Source organism: Pongo pygmaeus, chromosome 16 (assembly GCF_028885625.2).
Source record: "Pongo pygmaeus isolate AG05252 chromosome 16, NHGRI_mPonPyg2-v2.0_pri, whole genome shotgun sequence".
In the NCBI taxonomy this organism is placed as follows: Eukaryota; Metazoa; Chordata; class Mammalia; order Primates; family Hominidae; genus Pongo; species Pongo pygmaeus.
The window spans coordinates 61,227,183-61,251,890 of NC_072389.2; the positions used below are offsets into that span (position 1 = coordinate 61,227,183).

Below are 24,708 nucleotides of genomic sequence, written 5' to 3' on the forward strand. Positions count from 1 at the left end.
GGTCTTACTTTGTTGCCCAGGCTAAATACAGTGGCACAATCGTAGCTCAATGCAACTCGAACTCCTGGGCTCAAGTGATTCTCCTGCTTCAGTCCCTGAGTAGCTGGGACTATAGGCAAGCGCCACCACACCTGGCTAATTAAAAACAATTTTTTAAAAATAGACACAGGGGTCTCACTCTGTTGCCCAGGCTGGTCTTGAACTCCTGGGCTAAAGTGATCCTCCAATCTCAGTCTCCTAAGTGCTGGGCTTACAGGTGTGAGCCACTGTACCTGGCCAAGAAAAGACGTTTAAAAAGCAAAATCTGTTTGTTAGATTTTTAGTAGTCTTTTTCCTATTCATTAATAGTAGTAAGCACAAATGATGCACAGTGATCAGTGAAAACAAAGATTTCTTCTCAGTACAATAAACACACTGCAAGAAGTATGTGTAACGATTGTACATATGGCCAGAGAATATTTCTAAACAACAAACAAAATAATTATCAAATAATTCCCAAAGTAGTTTTTCTTCTTCTTTTTAATTCTCTCTCTCTCTTTTTCAAACCTTGGCACGAGACTACATTATGTAGTGGCAGAATAAAATGTTTTCTATAAAAAGTTTTACTTTTTGAAATGAATAGCCTTTTCTTAGTTTTTAAAAATGTATTTCAGAAGTAGAAATTGATTATTCTTACAATGTGATTACCTGGTTATCTGATCAAATGTAAGTTTAGCTGATCTATAAACAGTTTTTAAGATTTTTTCCAGGGTTGAAAACTCATATGATTTTTACTGAAGACATACCACTGAAAACAGGAAAAAAGGGGATGTGGGTTACTGTTGCTTAAGAAAATAACTCAATGAACCCCTTTAAAACCAGTATTTTCTTGCTTAAACATTAGGGCAGGTACCAGTAGAGAAAAATAAAGCCATTGGGATGGGGCTCCACTCCTTCAGCCATAACCACCTAGTACAGCAGCTTTAGGCGTTTTCCTCAATACACTGGATCATTGTGAAAGTACAGGGGTATCAATGTCTTGCAGCTTGAAACCTAATGTTCTAGGGGAACCCTGTCCAACAGAACTTTCTGTACTGATGGAAATGTTCTGTACTACTGCTGTCCAATGCAGGAGCCAGTGATCACATGTAGCTACGGAGCACAGGAAATGTGTCTAGTGCAATTGAGGTTCTGAATTTTAAATCCAATTTAAGCTAATTTAAATCTCAATAGCCACATGTGGCTACTGGCTACTAAACTGGACAGTGGTGCTGTAGGAAATTTTTTTTAGTAAAACAGTACTTTCCGGTTTTAAGATCTTAGTTTTAGTTCTTGCTATCTCTGAGATTCAGACATGTCCTCAAAGCTGAATGATGCCCCACACCACACTGTGTTCAGAATCATGACTCTACTTTTTTTTTTTTTTTAAACTAGTTTGGCTCATCCTACCTAAGAAAAGGTTGAGATAAGCTTTTTAAGGATGCTTCTGGACAAGAACTCATCGTAAGGAAAGGAGGAGGAACCAGGGCCCAGTGGGACACAGCAGGACTCCAAAGTGACAACAGGTGTGCTGCATATGCCTGGAAATACTGCTCCACGGGACTGGATTTGTTCTAGAGTGCATGGGAGCCATGCCTCGGAATCCCAGAAATACTGAAGAGCACTTTATAGCTGCTTGGGATCTTTTATGAGTAGAAGAGAAGAGCTAAGTCAGTGAAACTTGGGTTATAATTGTTATTTTGTATCTACTGGTCCCTGCAGGCTGGTGAAGCTTGGGAAACTTAGATTAAATGGAGTAAACAGATTTGACTAGCTTGCTCCAAAATTATGGTATCAGTATAATATATTTCAGCAGTTTTACCACCTGTTGCTAATATTTATAAATAACATGCCAGGGTCATACCCAAATTAACTTTAGAAGGTCAAAAAATATCCTAAGAGCCAAATACATAATTACTTTCAGTAAAGGGAGAGATAGCTATAAGAGAGCTTTACAAAAGCCCTATCAGACTGACAAAATTGAGTTGCTTATATGAATCATACAAAATTGAGCTTTTATGTATGTCTCAAAGAGTAACTATATAAATGTAAAATTATAATAGCTGAATTACTTTGCTTTTACCCTGTCAACAACTGCCAACTAAACATTTTAATATGAAGATAAATTGGCACACTAGGATATATTTCCCATTGCAAATGTATTAATAATATTTTGTTAAAAATATGAGGCAAAAACATTGATGACAGCTAGAAGATGAACTGATTCCTAAAGATCAAGAGTAAGATAAAAACCAAGTTATAATAGTGGTTTTTACAAAATAAGATGTTTATTTTAATGTTTTCACATATAATAAACTCATTTAAATAAAAATAATGCTATTAGCGAAAACTGGTATCTTAACTTTTTTTAATTTTTAATTTTTGTGGGTACATGGTAGGTGTATGCATTTATGGGGTACATGAGATGTTTTGATACAGCTATGAAATGCATAATAATCACATCATGGATGATGGGGTACCTATCCCCTCAAGCATTTATCCTTTGTGATATCTTAACTATTGAGAGCTCTGGGAATTCTTTAGTTTAAAAACTGAAGAGAAAAAAGTCTACAATTTTATGTTTTACGTTTATGAAATCATCTCCATAAGTCAAAATTTTCAATGGAGGATCAAAGAAACAACAGTTTGCTTTAGAACTACCAATTATTGGATATTCAATGTGGGGCTTGTGGCCCACATATGGGACTTTCTAGCTGCTAATTATTTACTCCTGTTAATTTGTTGTATAATTCTTATTTTTGTCCTCCTTCAGTACATCCAGTGTTGACACTGTCCCTAAGAATACATCTAATCAAAATTCGTGAGTATAAGTAAAAAGAATTGTGGCTTAATTGTTAATAAGGCTTTAGAAATCCTGTATTCCTTTGAAAATAGACTTTGATCTTTGCTTTGGTTTCTTATGAAGAAGTGCTTCCCCAGATTCGTGGTCTGTGTATTTTTACTTGACTTTTTAATGTGTTCTTTTCATGCATTTCCCATTACTTAACTGTTCATCAGGATTCATAATTACATATATGATTCCGTTTGTACATATAAAAAACAATTATGTGTTACATATCATGGCACTTTACAGTTTACAGTGACTTCAGATACTCTCACAACAATATAAGGTAGATAATGAGAGCTACTCTTTATTGAGCATCAAGTACTTGCCAAACATATAAAATTTCCCGTACTTGAAACACTGCTGCAATGTTTCATAAATTTTATATTATATAAATATAAAAACCAGGATTTGGAAAAGCTATAATAGGAACTAATAGAGTTACTTCAACATAGAGTACATTTTCACCTCTGCCTAGGAATGAGTAAGGTAGCTATCCCAGATGTTTGAACCCTAAATACAGTGTGGCAGTTAAGGCTTAGATAAGATGTGGTTAGATGATAAATTCCAAATCTGAACTCTAATCTCTTGGTTTTAGGTTCAAAGGAAGGCCTCAATTATATTGGTAACCCATGTATTGTCAAAAGTTATTTGATTAAAGAAAGAGAAAATCCTATGGTAAATAACTGACATGCTCCATCCCAGAGATGTGAATATCAGAAAATAGATGAATTAGACAAACGCAAGTGAAAGGAGATGTATCCATCTTGAATTTTGTCAATACTAAAATGACATAGTGACTTAGAGATTTATCTAGCCAAAACAGTTTAGAATTAATGTTACTTTTACCATTAATTTTGTCACAACTGCACGGTGGCTTTATATATGTAAAAGGCTCCTAACCATCACAGATGCATTTCAACGTGTTTATGGGTACAATATGTATTTTTTAAAAAAGATTCTAGAAAAAAGAAGAAGCGAGGAGGAGATGGATGATATAATCAACAAAATGTTGATATATTTTAGAACTGGATGAGGCATACATAGGGGTTCACTGCAATAATCTTTCTACTTTTGTGTATGTTTGAAATTTTCACTAACAAAAAGTTTTAAAATATTTGGGAAAAAACTAGCTTATAATAATATAGGTAGTTTATAACATTTATTAAATAAAAAGAACTTAAGGATGAAATTCATAAACAATGTTATAGGAGGCAGAAAACAAAGTATGTGTTAATCAATAAAAGTAATCAGAAAAAAACAAAGTAATTATAAATCACAAGTTGGAAGACAAGGAAGGAAATATTTGAGAGAAATTAGGTCAGCATGGTGGCGGGTGCCTGTAATCCCAGCTAGTCAGGAGGCTGAGGCAGCAGAATCACTTGAACCCGGGAGATGGAGGTTGCAGTGAGCCGAGATCGTGCCATTGCATTCCAGCCTGGGTGACAGAGCGAGACTCCATCTCAAATGAAAAAAAAAAAAAAAAAAAAAAGAAATATTTGCGAGAGAAACTGGTTCTCTGGTAATGTTTAATAATAATCTCTAAACTTTTTTTTCACTCAACAATGGCCATAAGAAAGCACTTGATCTGGACTATACATTCTTCAGAGTGTAAACGTTATTCATCAGATTGTAGTCAGCCCAAATGGAATTTTTCCTTTAGACAACTCTTTTTTTTCTTTCTGATGCTATTTTTACCAAAGTAATCTTTTCCAAGCAGCTTTATCCTGTAGGATTCTCCTAGTGCCCGATGAGAGTCCCTTTGGCTAGTGGTAGTAGAAAGGTGCTTTAAAATACATAATGGAGTTGAGTTTTGGTTGAAGTATGACATTTGCTAGATTTGTGATTTTCAGCAAGTCATTTAAAAATTTCTGGGCCTTTCTACTTATTTCTAATATGGAGATATAATCACTATCTCAGACAGTTTCCTAAAATGTGGCACATGAAGTATGCTGTTTTAAACTTTTACAAATATAAGGCTAAGGGTTTAAAAAAGAATATACTGGGGCTGGGCGAGGTGGCTCACGCCTGTAATTCCAGCACTTTGGGAGGCCGAGGTGGGCGGATCACAAGGTCAGGAGATCGAGACCATCCTGGCTAAACACGGTGAAACCTTGGCTCCACTAAAAATACAAAAAATTAGCTGGGCGTGGTGGCAGGTGCCTGTAGTCCCAGCTACTCGGGAGGCTGAGGCAGGAGAATGGCGTGAACCTGGGAGGCGGAGGTTGCAATGAGCCGAGATCACGCCATTGCACTCCAGCCTGGGTGACAGAGTGAGACTCCATCTCAAAAAAAAAAAAAAAAAACAAAAACCTACATATATATATATACACACACACACACACACACGTACATATACATATATATGTACATGTACATATATATGTACATATATACATATATATACACACACACATATATACACACATTGACTGGGCACGGTGGCTCATGCCTGTGAATCCCAGCACTTTGGGAGGGCGAGGTGGGAGGATCACCTGAGGTCAGGAGTTTGAGACCAGCCTGGCCAACACGGTGAAACCCCATCTCTACTAAAAACACAAAAAAATTAGTCAGGTGTGGTGGCAGGCACCAGTAATCCCAGCTACTTCGGAGGCTGGGGCAGGAGAATCGTTTGAACTCGGGAGGCGGAGGTTGCAGAGCCGAGATTGCACAACTGCACTGCAGCGACAAGAGCAAGACTGCATCTCAAAAGAAAAGAATATATCAACGTTTTCTCCAAGTTAAAAATCATACTTGAGGCTTCAAGTCCTAGTGACAGTGAACATCCAATATTAAACTCTACTAGAAGGCTGTTAGTGTCTCTTCCTCCTTGTTCTATTTCCATACACCTTTTCTTTTATTTCATTTTTTTGAGACAGAGTCTCACTCTGTCACCCAGACTGGAGTGCAGTGGCTCGATCTCGGCTCACTGCAACCTCTGCCTCCCAGGTTAAAGAGATTCTCCTGTCGTAGCCTCCTGAGTAGCTGGGATTACAGGCGTGCACCACCATGCCTGGCTAATTTTTCTGTTTTCAGTAGAGACGAGGTTTTACCATGTTGGCCAAGCCTGTCTCAAAGTCCTGACCTCAAGTGATCTGCCCACTTCAGGCTCCCAAAGTGTTGGGATTACAGGTGTGAGCCACCACACCCGGCGTATTTCCATACACATTTTAAACAGGTTGATTCTCTTCTTCTGAGTGACAGGTATGCATATTTGCACTTCAATGTATTACCAAGAATGCAAAAAGTTGAGAAATACGTTAAGGAAACCACATTTTCTACTATAGAGTGTTTACTTCAGTCTTTCTAGGAGTGTATATGCTTCTAGAATATACACAAGGTATATCAGACCAGAGGTATGAAAATGAGGCATTTCGGCCAGGCATGTAATCCCAGCACTTTGGGAGGCCGAGGTGGGTGGATCACCTGAGGTTGGGAGTTCGAGACCAGCCTGATCAACATGGAGAAACCCCGTCTCTACTAAAAATACAAAATCAGCCGGGCGTGGTGGCACATGCCTGTAATCCCAGCTACTCGGGAGGCTGAGGAAGGAGAATTGCTTGAACCCAGGAGGCAGAGGCTGCAGTGAGCCGAGATCGTGCCATTGCACTCCAGCCTGGGCAACAAGAGTGAAATTCCGTCTCAAAAAAAAAAAAGAAAAGAAAATCAGGCATTTCATTTACTGCAAATGAATTAAATTATCATCAGCACGTTAAGAATTCTGTAAGTAAATATCACTGTTAAGACATATTTTACCTGGAATTCACTCAGTTGCAGAACTTATATAAAGGAATCACCTTCACTCCTGATTTGTCACTAACCATGGTTGTAAAACATAACTGGGCAATCATTTGAAGTTTCTTCTCTGGAGAAACAAATTGACCTCAGAGAGAAGACACTAACAATTGGGGGGTTTCCCAACAGTGAAACCCACCAGTTGAAAAGCCCAACATAATTACAGAACCTCCAGGCAACTTCATAGCGACTTACTCTCAAATATCAACAACAGATATCTGGAGGAAAATGTCCAGTATTAAAGAGAAGTAACAATAACAACAGCAAAGGGACCAAAGGGAACCAGAGACAACATAGGACCTGAAACAAAACTTAAGAAAGAAAATAGACCAAACCCGAAGTAAAATATTCTCAGAGAAATAAGAGATTGTATTTATAAAAACAAGTAGGATGTTAGGACTAGGAAATCATCAGAAACAAGAAAGAACTTTATAAATTAAAAATAAAATTTTATATCCTTCGCCCACTTGTTGATGGGGTTGTTTTTTTCTTGTAAATTTGTTTGAGTTCGTTGTAGATTCTGGATATTAGCTCTTTGTCAGATAAGTAGATTGCAAAAATTTTCTCCCATTCTGTAGGTTGCCTATTCACTCTGATGGTAGCTTCTTTTGCTGTGCAGAAGCTCTTTAGTTTAATTAGATCCCATTTGTCAATTTTGGCTTTTGTTGCCATTGCTTTTGGTGTTTTAGACATGAAGTCCTTGCCCATGCCATCAACAAGTGGGCGAAGGATATGAACAGACACTTCTCAAAGGAAGACATTTATGCAACCAACAGACACATGAAAAAATGCTCATCATCACTGGCCATCAGAGAAATGCAAATCAAAACCACAATGAGATACCATCTCACACCAGTTAGAATGGCAATCATTAAAAAGTCAGGAAACAACAGGTGCTGGTGAGGATGTAGAGAAATAGGAACACTTTCACACTGTTGGTGGGACTGTAAACTAGTTCAACCATTGTGGAAGACAGTGTGGCGATTCCTCAAGGATCTAGAACTGGAAATACCATTTGACCCAGCCATCCCATTACTGGGTATATACCCAAAGGATTATAAATCATGCTGCTATAAAGACACATGCACACGTATGTTTATTGCGGCACTATTCATAATAGCAAAGACTTGGAACCAACCCAAATGTCCATCAATGATAGACTGGATTAAGAAAATGTGGCACATATACACCATGGAATACTATGCAGCCATAAAAAAGGATGAGTTCATGTCCTTTGTAGGGACATGGATGAACTTGGAAACCATCATTCTCAGCAAACTATCACAGGGACAAAAAACCAAACACCGCATGTTCTCACTCATAGGTGGGAATTGAACAATGAGAACACTTGGACATAGGAAGGGGAACATCACACACTGGGGCCTGTTGTGGGGTAGGGGGCTGGGGGAGGGATAGCATTAGGTGATATACCTAATGTAAATGACGAGTTAATGGGTGCAGCACACCAACATGGCACATGTATACATATGTAACAAATCTGCACATTGTGCACATGTACCCTAGAACTTGAAGTATAATTAAAAAAAAAATAAATAAATAAATAATAAAATTTTAGGCTGGGAGCAGTGGCTCACGCCTGTAATCCCAATGCTTCGGGAGGCTGAGGCAGGTGGATCACTTGAGGTCAGGGGTTCAAGAACAGCCTGGCCAACATGGTGAAACCCCATCTCTACTAAAAATACAAAAATTAGCCAGACAGGTGGCGCGTACCTGTAATCCCAGCTGCTCGGGAGGCCAAGGCACCAGAATTCCTTCAACCTGGGAGGCAGAGGTTGCAGTGAGCCAAGATCACGGCACTGCACTCCAGCCTGGGCGACAGAGCCAGACTGTCTCAAAAATAAAAAAAAAAAAAAGAATAAAAAATAAACAAAATTTTAAAATTAAAGAAAGGGGGAAATTTGGAAGAAATCTTCCAAGAAGTAGATTAAGGAGGCAAAGAAACAGAAAACAGGAGAGAACAGAAAATTTTAAGGTCAATCCAGGAAGTGCAAACTTTGGCTAACAGGAATTCTAGGAAGAGAAAACATGGAGAAAAAGACAGAAAATCTTCAAAGAAATAATATCTGACTTTTAAAATGGGCACATGTGTTACCTTGATAAAAGTAATTAAATCATATGGGCAATCATATATCTCAATGTTTAGGTGTTTACCTGCATGAAGTAGGTATATAAACATTATTATATATTATACTATATTGTTCTCTGGTTGTTTTCTATGGATTATGCTGTTTTCTCATTTCAATTATAACCTCTTCAAATCCAGGAAGAATATTTGCCACTTACGGCAGCCACATATTCTATTTCTGATAAATACTTGTTAAACTCATTTGCTTTGAAGATGACTTGAGTTTCCAGTAAGCTCTGTGACTGTTTAAGAGGGTTCAGTCTTTCAGCCTTGTTACAAAAGTAAAGGTCATTCTTAGCTGAAACAGTTACTTAGAACTCCAGGAACTAATCTGAGAATCCCAGCTCTTACATAAAGTCTAGAGGGAAGTCATTTTATAAAACAATGATAAACTGAAAGAAAGCCAGTCAAATGGCCTTTGTCTGAATACCCTTAAAGATCTTTGTCCATTCAATCTTCTTTTCAGAAAACTTGATCTGAGCCTCTAACCAGACACCCAGTTATACGGTACCAGTTAGTGGAATATGTAGGCTATGAATCAGACTCCACTGTGGAAACTAATCCTTGAGTCACGATCATAATATTCCATTGGCATTCACCCCAGGGACAAGGTATTCATTTAAGAGTGCCACTCTTCCATGCAAAGGATGAAGCATCACGTAGCTCCCGCTCATCATCACAGTCATCACTCAAATATCCTAGTTTGGTTATCTGTTTCTGCAAGGCTGTGTGTAGTCATCCTCACCTATCAGGATTCTGCAGTCATCTCTACCCCATTCCAAAGGGTCCCTGGCTTTATTCATTAATTTAATAAATTTCTATTAAGTGTCTATTTTGAGCTAGTCATTGTTCTCTATACTAGGGAATTGTATTCTAGCAAATCTGAGCCCAGAAAAGATTTGCTTAATCCATTCTCCAGAATACTTCTCTAATCAATTCTAGTGAATTTACATTTGCCTACCTATTGCCATATCTCCATCTTTAACTTTTTTTCCTGCTGCATGTACACTTAGTACTGAAGTATTATTGATATGTTTTTAATGAATTACTCATGATAATGGCCACAATAATGGCATTGCAGGGACTCAATGGATACTTCGACTTTGAACTGTATTACTGTTCTCATCAAAGAATGGCCTTAAGACTTACTTCTCAAAGTGTGTCTGGGGAATTACCAGCATTGGTACAATCTGTTATAAATACAGAAATCTCAGGCCCCCATTCTGAGACCTACTGAACCAGAACCAGAATCTGCATTTTAATAAGATCGCCATGTTATTTACATGCACATGAGAATTTAAAAATCACTGGCCCAGCTGACATCTTAATAAGCCATTCTCTAATTCCTTAATAAAGCATTAGAGGGTAGCCTGTGAGTCGGACATAGCAGTGCACCTGTAGTCCCAGCTACACAGGAAGCTGAGGCAAGAGGATTGCTTTAGCCCAGGAGTTCAAATCCAGCTTGTGTAACATAATGAGACCTCATCATAAAAAAAAAATTGAGATAAAAAGTAAATAAAAGGGAGCAATCCTGGATAATATTATTTTAGGTATATCTGTACTTAACTTCAGGTATAACTATACTTAACTAAGTTTAGTTATAACTGAATTTAAAGACATTGTCTACTATATCATCAATATCTTGCTTGGGTAATGTATTTTTCTACTAAGGTAATCAAAATGTTTCCTAGTGTTATGGTTTTATAATACCTCTAAATCAAGAGAAGGCCTACGCTCTTTCTCCCCCAACAGACATCCTCCAGCCTAACTAGAAATGCCATGAATTTACTTACTTGTTCAAGGTGTTCTTTGTTGTGACTCACCCATGAATCAAGCTACAAGGTGCACATACACACTAGCTGGTTGCTCGTCTAAGCCCTCAGATCTGCTGCTCTTGTTCTATCCCAACAGTTCGCTTCAATCTTAGCGTGGGTAAAATTGCTTTTCAACAATTGCTCCCATGTTGAGTCCTTCCCAAAACATCTCATTGAACAGGGACAGATCTGCTCATCTCTTGTTTTGAAATTCTTTTATCTCTAAGTATCTGTCTTCATCTGACCATAGTCTTCCAATTTTACACAAGGAACAGAGGATACTGAACCAGACGTGTGAGCAATACTTTGGATTATTTCCAAGGTATGCTGACAAGACAACTGGTTCCCTTTCTCAGCACTCATTTGCTCCTTCTGCTAACCAGCTTCCTGACCTCAACACATCGCCTGGCCTCACCCAGAGACTCTGCCAAGCCCCTTCAGCCTACAAAGGCTCTTGTCCTGGCTTCTCCTGGTCTGTCTTGTTTCCCTGTCACCTGTGATGTAAAGGGAGAGTGGATACAAATGCGTGAGGCCTCACAACAGCTAGCACATGGTAGGCTCCATAGCCTGGAAGAAGCCAGCAACATAGACAGAATTGCCTATTCTTCAGGTAGTTTCTGGGAATAGGCCTTAAAACCTTGACTTGTTTTCTACATGGAAGCTCTATTTTGTTTTGTCTTATTTTTGGTGGTAGAGAGGGGACTGAGAAAGTTAGACTAATGCTGTCCAAAATGAGGTATGAATATTATAAGCGATTTCAAGTTTTCACTTGTACTTTTGTTTCCTTCATTTGATATTGCTGAATTTCCATTTCAGTTTTCACTGATCATACTTGCTTATTCTATAGTTCCAAGGTGAAAGAACAGAAGACTGTAACCTTTATTTTTTTCTCCAGGAAAAAGAGACTGTACTCTCCCTGTAGAGAGGGAGTTTGTCTTATACATCTTATATCCACTTCACATATGCCTTCTGTATAACAATCACTACATATATACCTTGCCTATGCTATCTCATGCTTATTTTATGACATCGAGCAAGCAACCTATGCTGGCTGTTCCTGCTTCCTTACCTGTTTGATTCTTTCTTCAATCTGACTTTTAACCCTGCATTCTCCTGAGCCTCCTCTTGCTAACGGACCTCCTAACTGCCACATCCAGTGGATACTTATGTTCTCTGTGGTACTGTCTGCTTTCCTCCTTCCCTCACCTTTCACCCATGCCTCCATGCCTCTATGCCTCCACGCCTCCATGCCTCCACGCCTCCATGCTCTCCACGCCTCCATGCTCTCCACGCCTCCATGCTCTCCACGCCTCCATGCTCTCCACGCCTCCATTCTCTCCACGCCTCCATGCTTTCTTGGCCTCTGTGTGGTTCCTCCTTAGTCTCCTCTTTATCCCCTCTTCTACCACCTCACCAAAGTTGGTGGTCCCCAGAATTATAATTTATCTTCCCTTCCCATCTCACTGTATACCTTCCCTAACGTGTTCATCCTTATCTGAGGCTTTGACTATACTCCTGACTCCCAATCTACATTTCCAACTCTCACTTCTCACCTGAGCCTTGGTCCTGTATGTCCAACTGCCCTACTTGAAAGCAGCACTACCAGGGCAGCCTCTGATGCACATAAACTTAATACATGATTTCTTCTTCACCCTCCCAATCTGGCCCCTCTCCTGAATTCTCCATCTTAGTTCATAACATCACTGTTAACCCAGTCATCCAACTTAGGAAAACTTTAATTCATTTATAATCCATGAAACCATGAAAAATTATCTCCTAAAAACCTTAAAGAGAGCACTTCACACTCTCAAATAAAGACCTCCATTGCCCAACTACTGACTATCAGCAGAAGACCCTCTTCTTTGTCTTCAGCATGAAGCACCAGGCCTAATCGGACTCTGACCCACTTCTGGCAGATCACCTCCTCCCACATCCCCAGGCTACCCTATGCTTGAGCCCCACTGGACTATTTACAGTGTGAGATTCTTTCACATTTCTAGCCTTGCATATGCTGCTGCTGCCACCTACAGCAGTGACTCTCAACAGGGGACAATTTTGCCTCTAGGGGACATCTGGCAATGTCTGGGGACACTTTTTGATTGTCACACTGGGAGAAAGGGGTGTTACTAGCATTTAGTGGGTGGAGGCCAGGGATGCTGTTAAATATCCTACAGTGCACAGTAGTATAGCCCCCACTACAAAAGTGTCCAGCCCAATATAATAATGCTGAGATGGGGAATCCCTGCCCTAGAATCTCTTTGATTTCTCTGCCGGATGAACTCCAGTTTACCTATCAAGACTCGGTTCAAATGTCACCTCCTCTGAGAAACCTTCCTCTACCAACCAGGTCCTCTCTCCAGATAAATAATGTCACATCTTTCTACTTTTTCATACACACCTCTATTTAGCACATCACATATTAGACTGAAAATTTTTATGTTTACAAGCATGTCCCTACTACTAGAATGGGAGCTCCCCTAAATAGAGACTGTATTTTACTCATCTTTTATTCTCAGTGCTTGGGACAGTGCCTGGCACTCAAATGTGTACTGGATGAATTAAACGAGACACATCTACAGAGAATACAAAATATTTTCAAGCAAACAATTCAGCATTCTGAACCTGTCTGAAATTAACGATTCCTCAGTTCTAAGAAATACACATGTACAAATATACATTTTTCACCAACTTTCTAAAACTAGTCATTAACATTGTGGCATCACATTTTAGAATATTTATAAATTACATTGGTTTATATAAGTGCTGCTCAAAATAAATTTAACCAAATCTCTCTAAATATTCTGCTAAATTTAGTAAAATAGGGACTGGAAAATAATGGAACATTAAAGTAAGTATATATTTAAAACATCTATTTTAGGAAGAACAATAAAATAAGAAAATATTGAAATGTATAATCTTGAGATTAGTGTTAAAGGCTTTGAAATAATTAAGACGTAAGTTTATTACAGTTCTACTATACTAGGCTTAAGCAATTTACCTATTTAGGATTAAGTTACATATAATGAACAAAAACTTTTATAACAAAGAGAAAAAATGTAAAAAATAATTCTAATAAAAATATGAATATAAGCAAAGAATGGAAGACATTCAAGCTTGGGCAAAATGCTAATGCACATTAAATAATAGGGTACTGAAATCTCTGAGCATCCTAACAACCTAACACAGGAGATTTAGAAAACAACAGATGAGGGAAATAAAATAACAGTAGAGAAAACTAACTACTATACAGATTTAGAAATCTGAATAGCAATCATTGTTATAACTGTATACGTAGTACCTTAGCTCCTTAACCTGCTTCTTGATTGAACTGACAAAATATTACACATACTGTTAAAATATCAAGTATTTATTTTCAGATCAAAAGTCATTATATAGCCTTTACAAAAGTAATACTGTATTTCAAAAGGCATATATAATAAACATATGCCAGTCACTGTTATGTTGTTTGCTATGCCTGAAATAAACATTATTATGCAGACAGACTACAAAGTCTCATCTTCACTCTAAGTTGTAAACACAGAACACAGACAGTGTCCCAGATACAGGTAAAAGTTCTCATTAGATTTAAAAAATCAGTCATTAATGAGCTGTTGATTATAGAAAGCTAGAAACTCAATTTTATACTGCTAGAGACTGGTAGCTAAACATGTAAGAAAAGAATTTGTAGACTCTCAAGTGCTTTAGAAACCAGGGTCTCTGACCAAAGCAGTGATTTAATTTCACGGCTGCTCAGTACAGATAGCTGACATTACTAAATGCTACTCTAATATCAACTTGTTAAATGTGAATCCAGACTCAGCATATCAGAATACTAACCCAGACTAACTGGAGTCATGGGAAATATTTTGGGAGCAGTTTATTTATAAGTGAGTTACAATATACCACTATAATTAGATTAATATATAATTATTGATAAACACAGGATTATTTCTAAAACCCATTATTGTTGCCACTGTTATATTTAGAAAAAACAACACTAGAATCTTCTCCGTAAAACAAGCCTTTGATTTATCAATTAGATCTATTTAGATATAGCATAAATTAAATTTAACTGTCACTATATGGTTTACAATGCTTTTATAAAGAGAAGTCTAATAAACATTAAAAGGGGGGGACAATTTAAATCTCCAGCAAACTGCACACTTCTGAATTATTTTATAATCCAATAATCTACCAAAAGATAGAATCTGCACAAAGTTATACATTTGATTGTCACAAAAAATATTTAAGTTAGCTTACCAAAGCATAAATAAAACCAGTAACAATGGATATTTTTAATAATGCAAAAGGCATTTGATCCACATTTCATTAAAAAACACATTTAAAATACTCTTCTCAAAAGCATCCACAACAAACTATAATTATTACCACAAAATAAACTATTTTAAGGTATTTCTACAAATATTTCTACATGAATTATTCCTTTCAGATTATTTCATTAAGTGTAAAATAAATGTATAAGTAACATTAATTCAATTAGCATACTATTAATGTTTCTTCTCAGTGCCACTTCATTTCTTTCTTTTAGGAAGAAAACAGTTGATTAGATTATAATCTCCTAAAATCTGGTTTTAGAAAAGTTTCCTAAATGGAATTTAAAATTCTAAAATATAGATCAGAATTTGAAATCTGATCTTTTTTTATCCTTAGTAAAGTACTGGCTTACATTAACATCTGGGCATTGGTAACAATTATTATATTTACCAGATTTCAGAAGAGAGAAAATAAACTAGCAATTACTATTTTATTCACCTAAAGTTACTTATCCAGAAGTTTTTTTAAAAAAACAATCTTTAATAAACATATTGGATGTTACAAAAACACAGATAAGTTTTTTTCCCCCCAAAACTATGATGTACTGTCATGTAAAATTGCTTTAGTTAGAAAATTTTTTAAATTTCCTGGAATCTGGTAAAACATTCCAAATACAGAAATTTAAAAAATCTATTTCAGTTCAAACCATTTTAAATACTTTGGAAAGGCCAAATTACATAAAGAACTTTTGGCTAAGATTCATAAGAGTTAAATTACTAATATAATAAAGCTGAATTGTCAAAAAAATGAAAAGGTAAACAGAAAATTGTGGGATATGCCTAGCAATTTAAACCAAATTCAAAAATATTAAAACTTAGAATTCAATATTGTTGAAAGAGTGGGTTACATTTTAGAAGGTAGTATTAACTCGTGGCTAAAGGAAAATAGGATGGAAACAAAATTCCTGTGGTTAAGGGTATATACAAATACAAATGCCATTTATTTTTCCTCTGCTTTAAACATGCAGCATAATAGTTTTTATGAATGATCTTATAAACACATGTATTTGAGATATAGTTTCTCTATGATAATTTATAACAAGATCTTCACATTTTGATAAGCGTTCTAAATTTTACTCTATTTCATAATGATTAAGAAGGGGAGAAAACAAAATGATCACTTGAAAATAGGAATAAAGTATTGAGCTACACAATAGAATACTATACCATTTAAAGGAAAAATATACCAAGATAAAATGTTATGAAATAGACTGTTATTCAAAGTTTGTTTTTATGTTGTAGAAAAGTTTTATAGCTTAAATCACTTAGGAAGATTTTTAAAAATATATATTTTGTACATTGGTAAAATAACAAATAGAGTAAAAAACTATACATAGAGTTCTTCAGATTTACAAATATAAAATTTATGAATACAAAATACTGCTAGCTAAGGACCAGGAAAATATATAAAACTGCTTGGTTATAATAAATGTTCTCCAAATATTTCATTAAGTTATTTTCGTATAAATTAACATTTACCAAGACCAAAGGAAACTTACCTTGCAAGAATTAGACAGTTCATTTGTGCAATCTCTGTTGCTGTCTCTTGATAAATTATCCACTTTACCTTCATTTCCAGATGCAAACTTTATGAGTAACTGAGATGGTCCCCCTTTAGAACAATTGTGCTTAAGGCTGGATAGACAGGAAATATTTGGATAAGCTCCTCCCAATGAAATACTTCTTTGTAAAATACCATGGTTTTTGTTCATCTGTGAATGTGGTCTTTCCAATTCTCCATTGATATTTATTTGACTATCTACATTTTGGGAGGATGGCAAACATGCAGATGTCCTATGCATGAGCTTAATATACTCTGAATCAGAATTAAGCTTAATTTCTGACATTTCTGGTTTACAATCACCATTTGTTGTTTCACAGTCTAATGTAGTTGCTTTTTGTTGGTTGAAATGCACTGAAACACAAGAATATCCTTCAGATGATTCTTCATAGACAGTCTGTCTGGGAGTATTATTCAAAAGAACAATTTTCTTCTGTAACGAGCCCTTCCTGTGAAGTGGCCGTATGTCTCTTACTTCTCCGGGGGTACAAAATGTTTTAGATAACCGAAGTCCATTGACAGCTGTTGAAAGAAATCCTTTAGCACTAGTGCCATCCTCACTATGTGCAATTTCACTAGGAGAAATAATAAACTGATGTGAAGTTTGATAGGATCCTTTGCTCAGAAGAGTACGTGGACTTGTTGGAGAAGTCGGTGGGGTATTTGAAGGACTCCTAGGAAAAATGACTAAGGAGGAGCAACGTTTTAGTGGAACTTTTGTGTTCCCGCTCACTGGCAATTTCATAATCTCTAATCCATGTTCCAAGTCATCCTGGACAAAAGGATCTGTACTTGTACTTCTTGAAAAAATTTCACATGGAGTAGTATTCCTGTTTGGCACACTCCTATTGAAGGTGCTGTCAGAAGGTAAGTTTCCACCCAAAAAAGTATCATCACTTGGTGGAAAAGTATAACTACTACTGTCACTGATGACACTGTTAGTGTATGAACCTCCACTTGTGATACTTGCACATGACCCAAAATCACTACCGTTGCTGCTGTAAGACCCATTATCACTGGTTGAAAAGTTACTAAGGCTACCACTACAAATGGCTGGACTGCTTACAAGGTGACCATCATTCACAGCATTCAATTCATTATCGACCACAGCACTGCTGTAAATACCATCGTTTAAGACACAAGTAAATGAAGCATCATCACTATCAGCTAAGACATTGCTAGACTGAAGATATCCACTGTACCTTGTTGGCTGTAGTGAAATCTGTAGACAGCTGCTCTTTTTGTTAACATTTTCAGATGAGGGAACAGATGATCTTTCTTGAAACTGAACGTTTTCCTTTATTAACGGAGCTAGTGCAGTCTGTCTGGGAGTCAGCTTCATTTGAACAACGTTAGACGTTGAAATCCGTGTTGGTCTTTTGAAGCACATGTGAACATGGCTATCCAAGTCATCTCCGGAGGTTTCTGACAAAGGGTAAGTATTGCTTCTTCTGGCTGCAAAGTGCAATCGTAAGCTTTGTGCCATTTGTTCTCATTTCCAAACATGTTAAGGGCTGAAAGTCATAACAAAGATCTCTGTCCGTAGACAGGCTAGAAGCAGCTGCACTGCATCAAAAGAAAAAATCATTTGTGGTGCCTAAAAGAGCTATTAAGTAGTAGTCTTTATCCTAAGTAAAACATTAGATACCAGATATCACAGAAAGAAAAAGACGACCCATTCCAGAGACTGACGTTTCCAAAATGTCTTGAATTGCTTGTAGTCAAAATGCCTTCACTTACAAAGCACTTGATTTCCAGCGACCTTTAAGCTGAGCTCAGCTGCAGCACACTGACTCAAACACAGCCAACCTTGTTTCAATTATACCTTCTCCAATTTGCATGAATGAGTAACACAAGAACAACAATCTTCTAACATTTCAAGTTGAAACAGTATTTTTTCACCCCAGCTCTACTAAATGAACATTTAACTGTGTGAATCGCAGTGCCTATACTTTCTCCAGCCGACTTTGACCACTAATATTTTTACCCATAGGTATAGAATTACAGGAAGTTGGTAGGAACGAAACCCCATGTAATTAAGCATCAAATCAAAGATTGAATTTCCAAATAGTAGCCATACTAGGAATCTAGTCAAGTTAGTTAATATAGGGACTGCTAATTTTTTTTTAATTTGTGAATTCAAACAGTTAGGTAAATTTGGAAATACCAAAACTTTACGATGAATTAAAACTTTAGCACTACATCAAATAGATACATATTTTAGCTTCCAAACTGCTAGTTACATAAAAACTGAAAGCTTAAGGACAGAACTACAAAATTAACCTAGTAATACGATTGCAAAACTGAAGCATAGGTTCGAGAAAAAAAGTTTAAGAGAAGCTGTCACTAAGCATTTTCTCCTGTAATTTTAAGGCCTTTTCCAGCCAAGTAGAACAGTCTTTAAATGATGCCATTTATACTTTGACTATTAAAACTGCCAAGAAATAGCCTAAGCAAACATTCCAATAAAAATATATGCAGATTAGAAAAAAAAAAACTATACCCCAAGATAGTTTGAACACACAGGATATTTTATTCCACTGTCTCTGCAATTCATTCACTTAAGAGAGTGTTGTGGTAAGTAAAGAAGTCTAAAAAGGATTTAACACATCAAATAAACATATCTCAATGCCAATTCTGTTCTGAAAAACTCTAAGAGCTCTTTGCTGGCCCCTGCTGGTGCTTTGAAACAATCCATTTAGCTGTTTGATATCTATGAAGAAATACAAACCAAGCTGCACATTTCTTTATATAAACAAAGTACATACTTGTTTACATTTTTGAGAGCTAGCCCTACCCTAGAGGTGGAATTACTCACCAGTGCTGATAAAGCTCCCACAGTAGAGAACAGTGGACTGTTTGTCCTTTTAGAGGTCGTGATTTTGTATATATATTTTTTCTGCTTTGTATTTATTTAACCTTTATTTTCAGTTTACTAGGCAATAAAAATTTAATATTTTAATTTCTCTCCCAAATGCCATAGACCAAGGTTGGTATTCTATTTGAAAGAAACAAATTTATTTTTAAATAATACTCTAGGGTATATTTAAACCCCTTACCTAAATTTTATAGCTGGAACTCCAGTAATAAATATATACTGGCTCATTCATAGGAAAGTAAAAGGTAAAATAGTTCCGTTGTTTATACCACATGCTACTACACCCAACTTGTATTTTTCTAAGTAAGTTTTTTTTCCTAAGTAAAAGCAAATATGTAAAACATATACTCATACTTTGTTTAAAAAAATTGCTTAAGATATATCTGTTTTCGATCAGAATTTTCTAAACAGATTTTTAATCAATTAAGACACAAAATAAATTATGGGAATTTATTGAATTTCATTTGACTAGAATGAAACAGCACTGTTTTTGAACGCGTACAATAGTTGGAAACTTAGTGATACAATTATTATGTTATTTTTGCTTTTGTATAAACTACCTCCTTTATGATTTTACAGACTTCAGTCAATATTCTCTTAACGTCTTTTTCTTTTAAATAAGGAGGAGTCCTGTTTTACTCTGCCTTCAAATGACTTCAGCGTTCTTTCTGGGATTAAGTGTGGGGTCTAATAACTCAAAGAATGAATCCCTTCTAATAGGCTAATCAATGAGATCTAATTGTTCATGCCTGTGGCCTAAAACTTCCAGGAAATAAGAAAAGCTCCTCTGATTATTAACATATAAAATAATGAACTCCAAGTATTTGGCCAGATAAATGTCTTCTCTTTGGTAAGCTTCACTATAAATAGGCATCAGTTCCATGTCCCCTAACTAGATTTTAACTTTCCAGAGAGCATGGGCCATAACTACACATTTCTTCTGATGCTCCTGAGCTTCAGAAGCTGTGTCATCACAGTCACTCTGAATGCCTAATGCTTTCTTTCGGGATTTTTCTTGTTGTTGTTGAAGTTGATCCAGCTGCCACTTTTAAAGAAATATCAAAAAGCACTGCAGGTGGACAAGAAAGAATGACGTTTGAAAAATTTACAGAGAAGGTTTCAGCCAAGGAAAAGTAAGGTAAGAGAATCACATGCACTTCCTAGCACTCTAGTCTGAGTTTAAATTCTAGGGAGGCTGAACAGTTTGCACTGCTGGCTGAGGTCTGAAATTGCATAGGATCTATACTGCTATTACAGCAGTTACATGGGAAATCGGGGAACTTGCTATAAATTGTAGTCCCTCAGTCCAGCAAATACCAAAACAGGAGTGTTAATCCTAACCTTAAGTGTAGAACTGGAGGGACATGGCAGCCCTCATCTGGAAAGAATCCATGCAAATCCTACATAGAATTTCATATTCTGGAATGAAACAGATAATGTCTTAGGATTGAAGCTAAGAACCTCACATTCAGAGCTGTTGGTTACTGATCATCTACATGGAAAATAATGTGATTATCTACATGGTATGGATAGGCTTTGGGTAATCTTAATCATTGACTGAACTTTGAAGGCCAAAGTCAGCTGCGGTGGTTAATTGTATGTATCAACTTCGATAGGTTATGGTACCCACTTGTTTGGTCAAACTATCAGAATAGACATTGCTATGAAGACATTTAGACATGATTAGCATTTAAATCAGTAGACTCTGAGTAGAGCACATTACCCTCCACAATGTGTGTGGGTCTCATCCAATCAGTTGAGGGCTTTGAGAGCAAACACAGGTTTTGTAAGAAGCAGCAATTCTGCCTCAAGACTACAATGTAGAATCCCTGCCTAAGTTCTCAGCTTCCTGGTCTGCCCTGCAGATTTCAGATTGAAGTCTTCACTATATATATATTGTGTGGAAATATATATATTCATATATTATACATAATTTCATATGTAAAATAAATGAAAAATAAATAATACATAAAATATATACACAATCTATTGTTTCTATTTCTCTGGAGAACCTTCACTAATACAACTGCTAAACGTGAGAAGCACAGGGTCTCCACCCAGAATATAGGTGGCTCCTAAAACCGGTGGCTGAATGTGTACAGGTGTATGTCTTAGACTGGTGACACAGTGCTAACTTTTGCATTGGTGGGTAGAATTTTTTTAAGACACATCATTCTGAAATGTTATGTCATTATTGCCACCACTACCACCACCATCACCATAATGAAACGACAATATTTTATAACCCGCAAGTCTTAAAATTGGCTGGAAAAAAGTGATATAAGCCTACTCTTTCTTGAAAGCAAATATCACTTATATTACAAACGTTTTCCAGATGACTAAAGTTGTTTCTGCTTAATATTATACTTGTGTTCTTCACCCTCCATTTTCAAAGATAATTTTCTAGGAAAATGGTACATTTTAAATTGAGTTGTGAGTGCCTCAGCAGAATAAAGACGGAATGACGTTTATAATGACACAGGTCACTTGTTGCTATACAATCAGGTCTGTTACTCCACCAATGGCTATAGTTTCTATAACATCTCAGGTCATCTCTATACCTCCCTTACCTGCTAAGACTAGCAACAAATCAGAAGACTAGAATGACACACACCACCATGTTCTAATTATCTTTGGCTCTTTGTTTTGCTGGTAAACCAAGTTTCTCGAGAAAAGCTGTATTTCCCATGCACAGAAGAGCATCTAACACAGTCGATATACTAAATGGTATATCTTAGCTAACACAAGATATACCATATCAGAGAGCTACAAACGTGTAAGTCCATGAATGTTAAATGACACTTTATATTTGTATCATGATAAAGAATTTTGCAAGTATTTTCATAGTCACTGTCTCATTTTATCCTCACAATATGCGTATGAGATAGGCAGGGCAAATATTGTTGTCCTCATTTTTTAAATGTGAGAAGATATTTTTAGAAGGATTGAATAATTTGTTTAGGGTTACAAGCTAATGCCCCCAAAGAAAGGCAGGATCATAATAGAATTTCTTAGTCCTTAGTGTGGGGATCTATAATAACTTTTCTTTTTCCCACCGAGATGGACTCTCACTCTGTTGCCTAGGCTGGAATGCAGTGGTGTGATCTCAGCTCACGGCAACCTCCACCTCCTGGGCTCAAGCAATTCTTATGCCTCAGCCTCCAGAGTAGCCAGGACTACAGGTGCGCACCATCAGGCCTGGCTAATTTTTGTATTTTTAGTAGAGACGCAGTTTCACCATGCTGGCCCGGCTGGTGTCAAACTCCTGACCTCAGGTGTTCACCTAACCTCAGGAACACCTCCTGATCCACCCGCCTCAGCCTCCCAAAGTGCTGGGATTACAGGCATTACAATATCTTGATTAATGTGTTATTTGTTTTTTCATTTGGTTAAAAGTTTTAAAAATTTTGTCATATTTATCCATCTATAAATATCCAACTGTTAATATCAAAGGCAATAATTTTTTTCTTCCAACCTATCATGACACACTTTATAGTATTATATACACAATAAATGCTTAAGGAATGTTAATTCACTGATAAGTGTTTGACAAACAGCCATTCTGGCCATTAAGAAAGAGTCACGCCAATACTAAAGTTACTGGCAAAATGGACCAGACAATTAAGCATGGTGGAAAGCACAAATGTGAGCTGTCCCTCCTTGTGGACAACATGCAAATAACGCAAATAAAATAGTTCACCAATAATACACCCAATGATCAGGCAGAATTCACATCGGTATCAGTGGCAACAGGAAAAATAACAGTAATACCATGATCTAGCAATTCAATTCTAAAACATATCTCTTAGAGATAGACTCAGACATGTACATAGGGAGACATAAAAATGTTTATCAATTGGTAAGAGCAAAATACTGGAAATAACACTAATATCTATTAAGGAGGTTAAATACATAAATTATAGCATTATGATTTTTCAGAATATAGAAAATTACGCATCATTGAAATGTGTAATCACAGATCTCACAAATATAATGTTAAGCAAAAAAGCATATCAGAGGAATGTCTACAGAGATATACTATTTTTATAAATTAAAAAATATGCAAAATAAACAAGGTAGGTTTTTGTTTTTTGGAGACAGAGTTTTGCTCTTGTCACCTAGGCTGGAGTGCAATGGTGTGATCTTGGCTCACTGCAACCTCCACCTCCTGGGTTCGAGCAAGTCTCCCACCTCAGCCTCCCGAGTAGCTGGGACTACAGGTGCCCACCATCACGTCTAACTAATTTTTGTATTTTTATTAGAGACAGAGTTTCACCATGTTGGTCAGCCTGGTCTTGAACTCCTGACCTCAGGTGATCCACCTGCCTCGGCCTCCCAAAGTGCTGGGATTACAGGCATAAGCAACCATGCCCGGACAACAATGTGTTTTTTAGGGATATATATATCTCATATATATATGATATATCATATATGATATATATATGATATATATCTCATATATATATGATATATCATATATGATATATATATGATATATATCTCATATATATATGATATATCATATATGATATATATATGATATATATCTCATATATATATGATATATCATATATGATATATATATGATATATATCTCATATATATATGATATATCATATATGATATATATGATATATATCTCATATATATATGATATATCATATATGATATATATATGATATATATATCAATTACATATATATCACATATATATGTGATAAAAGTATTTTAAAAAGCAAAGAATGATAAATACAAAATTGAGGACAGTGGCTACTACTTGTGGAGGAAGAAAAGAAGATGCTACTAAGGAGGGATCTAGGGAGGGTTTCAAAGATTTTGGTAATGTTCTAATTCTTAAGCTGAGTAATGTGTATACATATTTGTCTTATTATTTAAAATATTTATATTATGTGGGCTTTTTTTGTATGTATATTTCATGAGTTAAAAACAAAACACACACAAAAACTCCACCAATACGAAGTTTAATTTGTTTCCATCTAGAAGGGACCAGCCTGGCCAACATGGTAAAACCCCATCTCTACTAAAAATACAAAAATAAGCTGGGCAAGGAGGCGGGTGCCTGTAATCCCAGCTACTTGGAAGGCTGAGGCAGAAGAATAGCTTGAACCTGGGAGGCAGAGGTTGCAGTGAGCTGAGACTGTGCCACTGCACTCCAGCCTAGGCAACAGACTGAGATTCTGTCAAAAAATAATAAAAATAAATAAAGGAAAACAGATCTATAGAGACAGAGGGGAAAAAAAGGAAAACATTTTATATTCTTTTCAAAAAGCAAAAACACAGACAGAAAACAAATAGC

At 36.4% G+C, this 24,708-nt stretch overlaps 1 protein-coding gene across 3 annotated transcripts in view; it reads right to left on the bottom strand.

The window, feature by feature from the left end:
* The window catches only part of NEDD4 (NEDD4 E3 ubiquitin protein ligase), a 613,929-nt gene that overhangs the window by 69,839 nt on the left and 519,382 nt on the right, over positions 1-24,708 (bottom strand). Inside the window, exon 1 of one of the 3 annotated variants that reach the window (XM_054451605.2) lies at positions 16,452-17,999. The exons of the other annotated variants lie outside the window; for them this stretch is intronic. Within the exon in view, the coding sequence (XP_054307580.1) occupies positions 16,452-17,999 (1,548 nt within the window). Of the gene's footprint in view, positions 1-16,451; positions 18,000-24,708 lie in introns of those variants that run through there. 3 annotated transcript variants of the gene reach the window in all.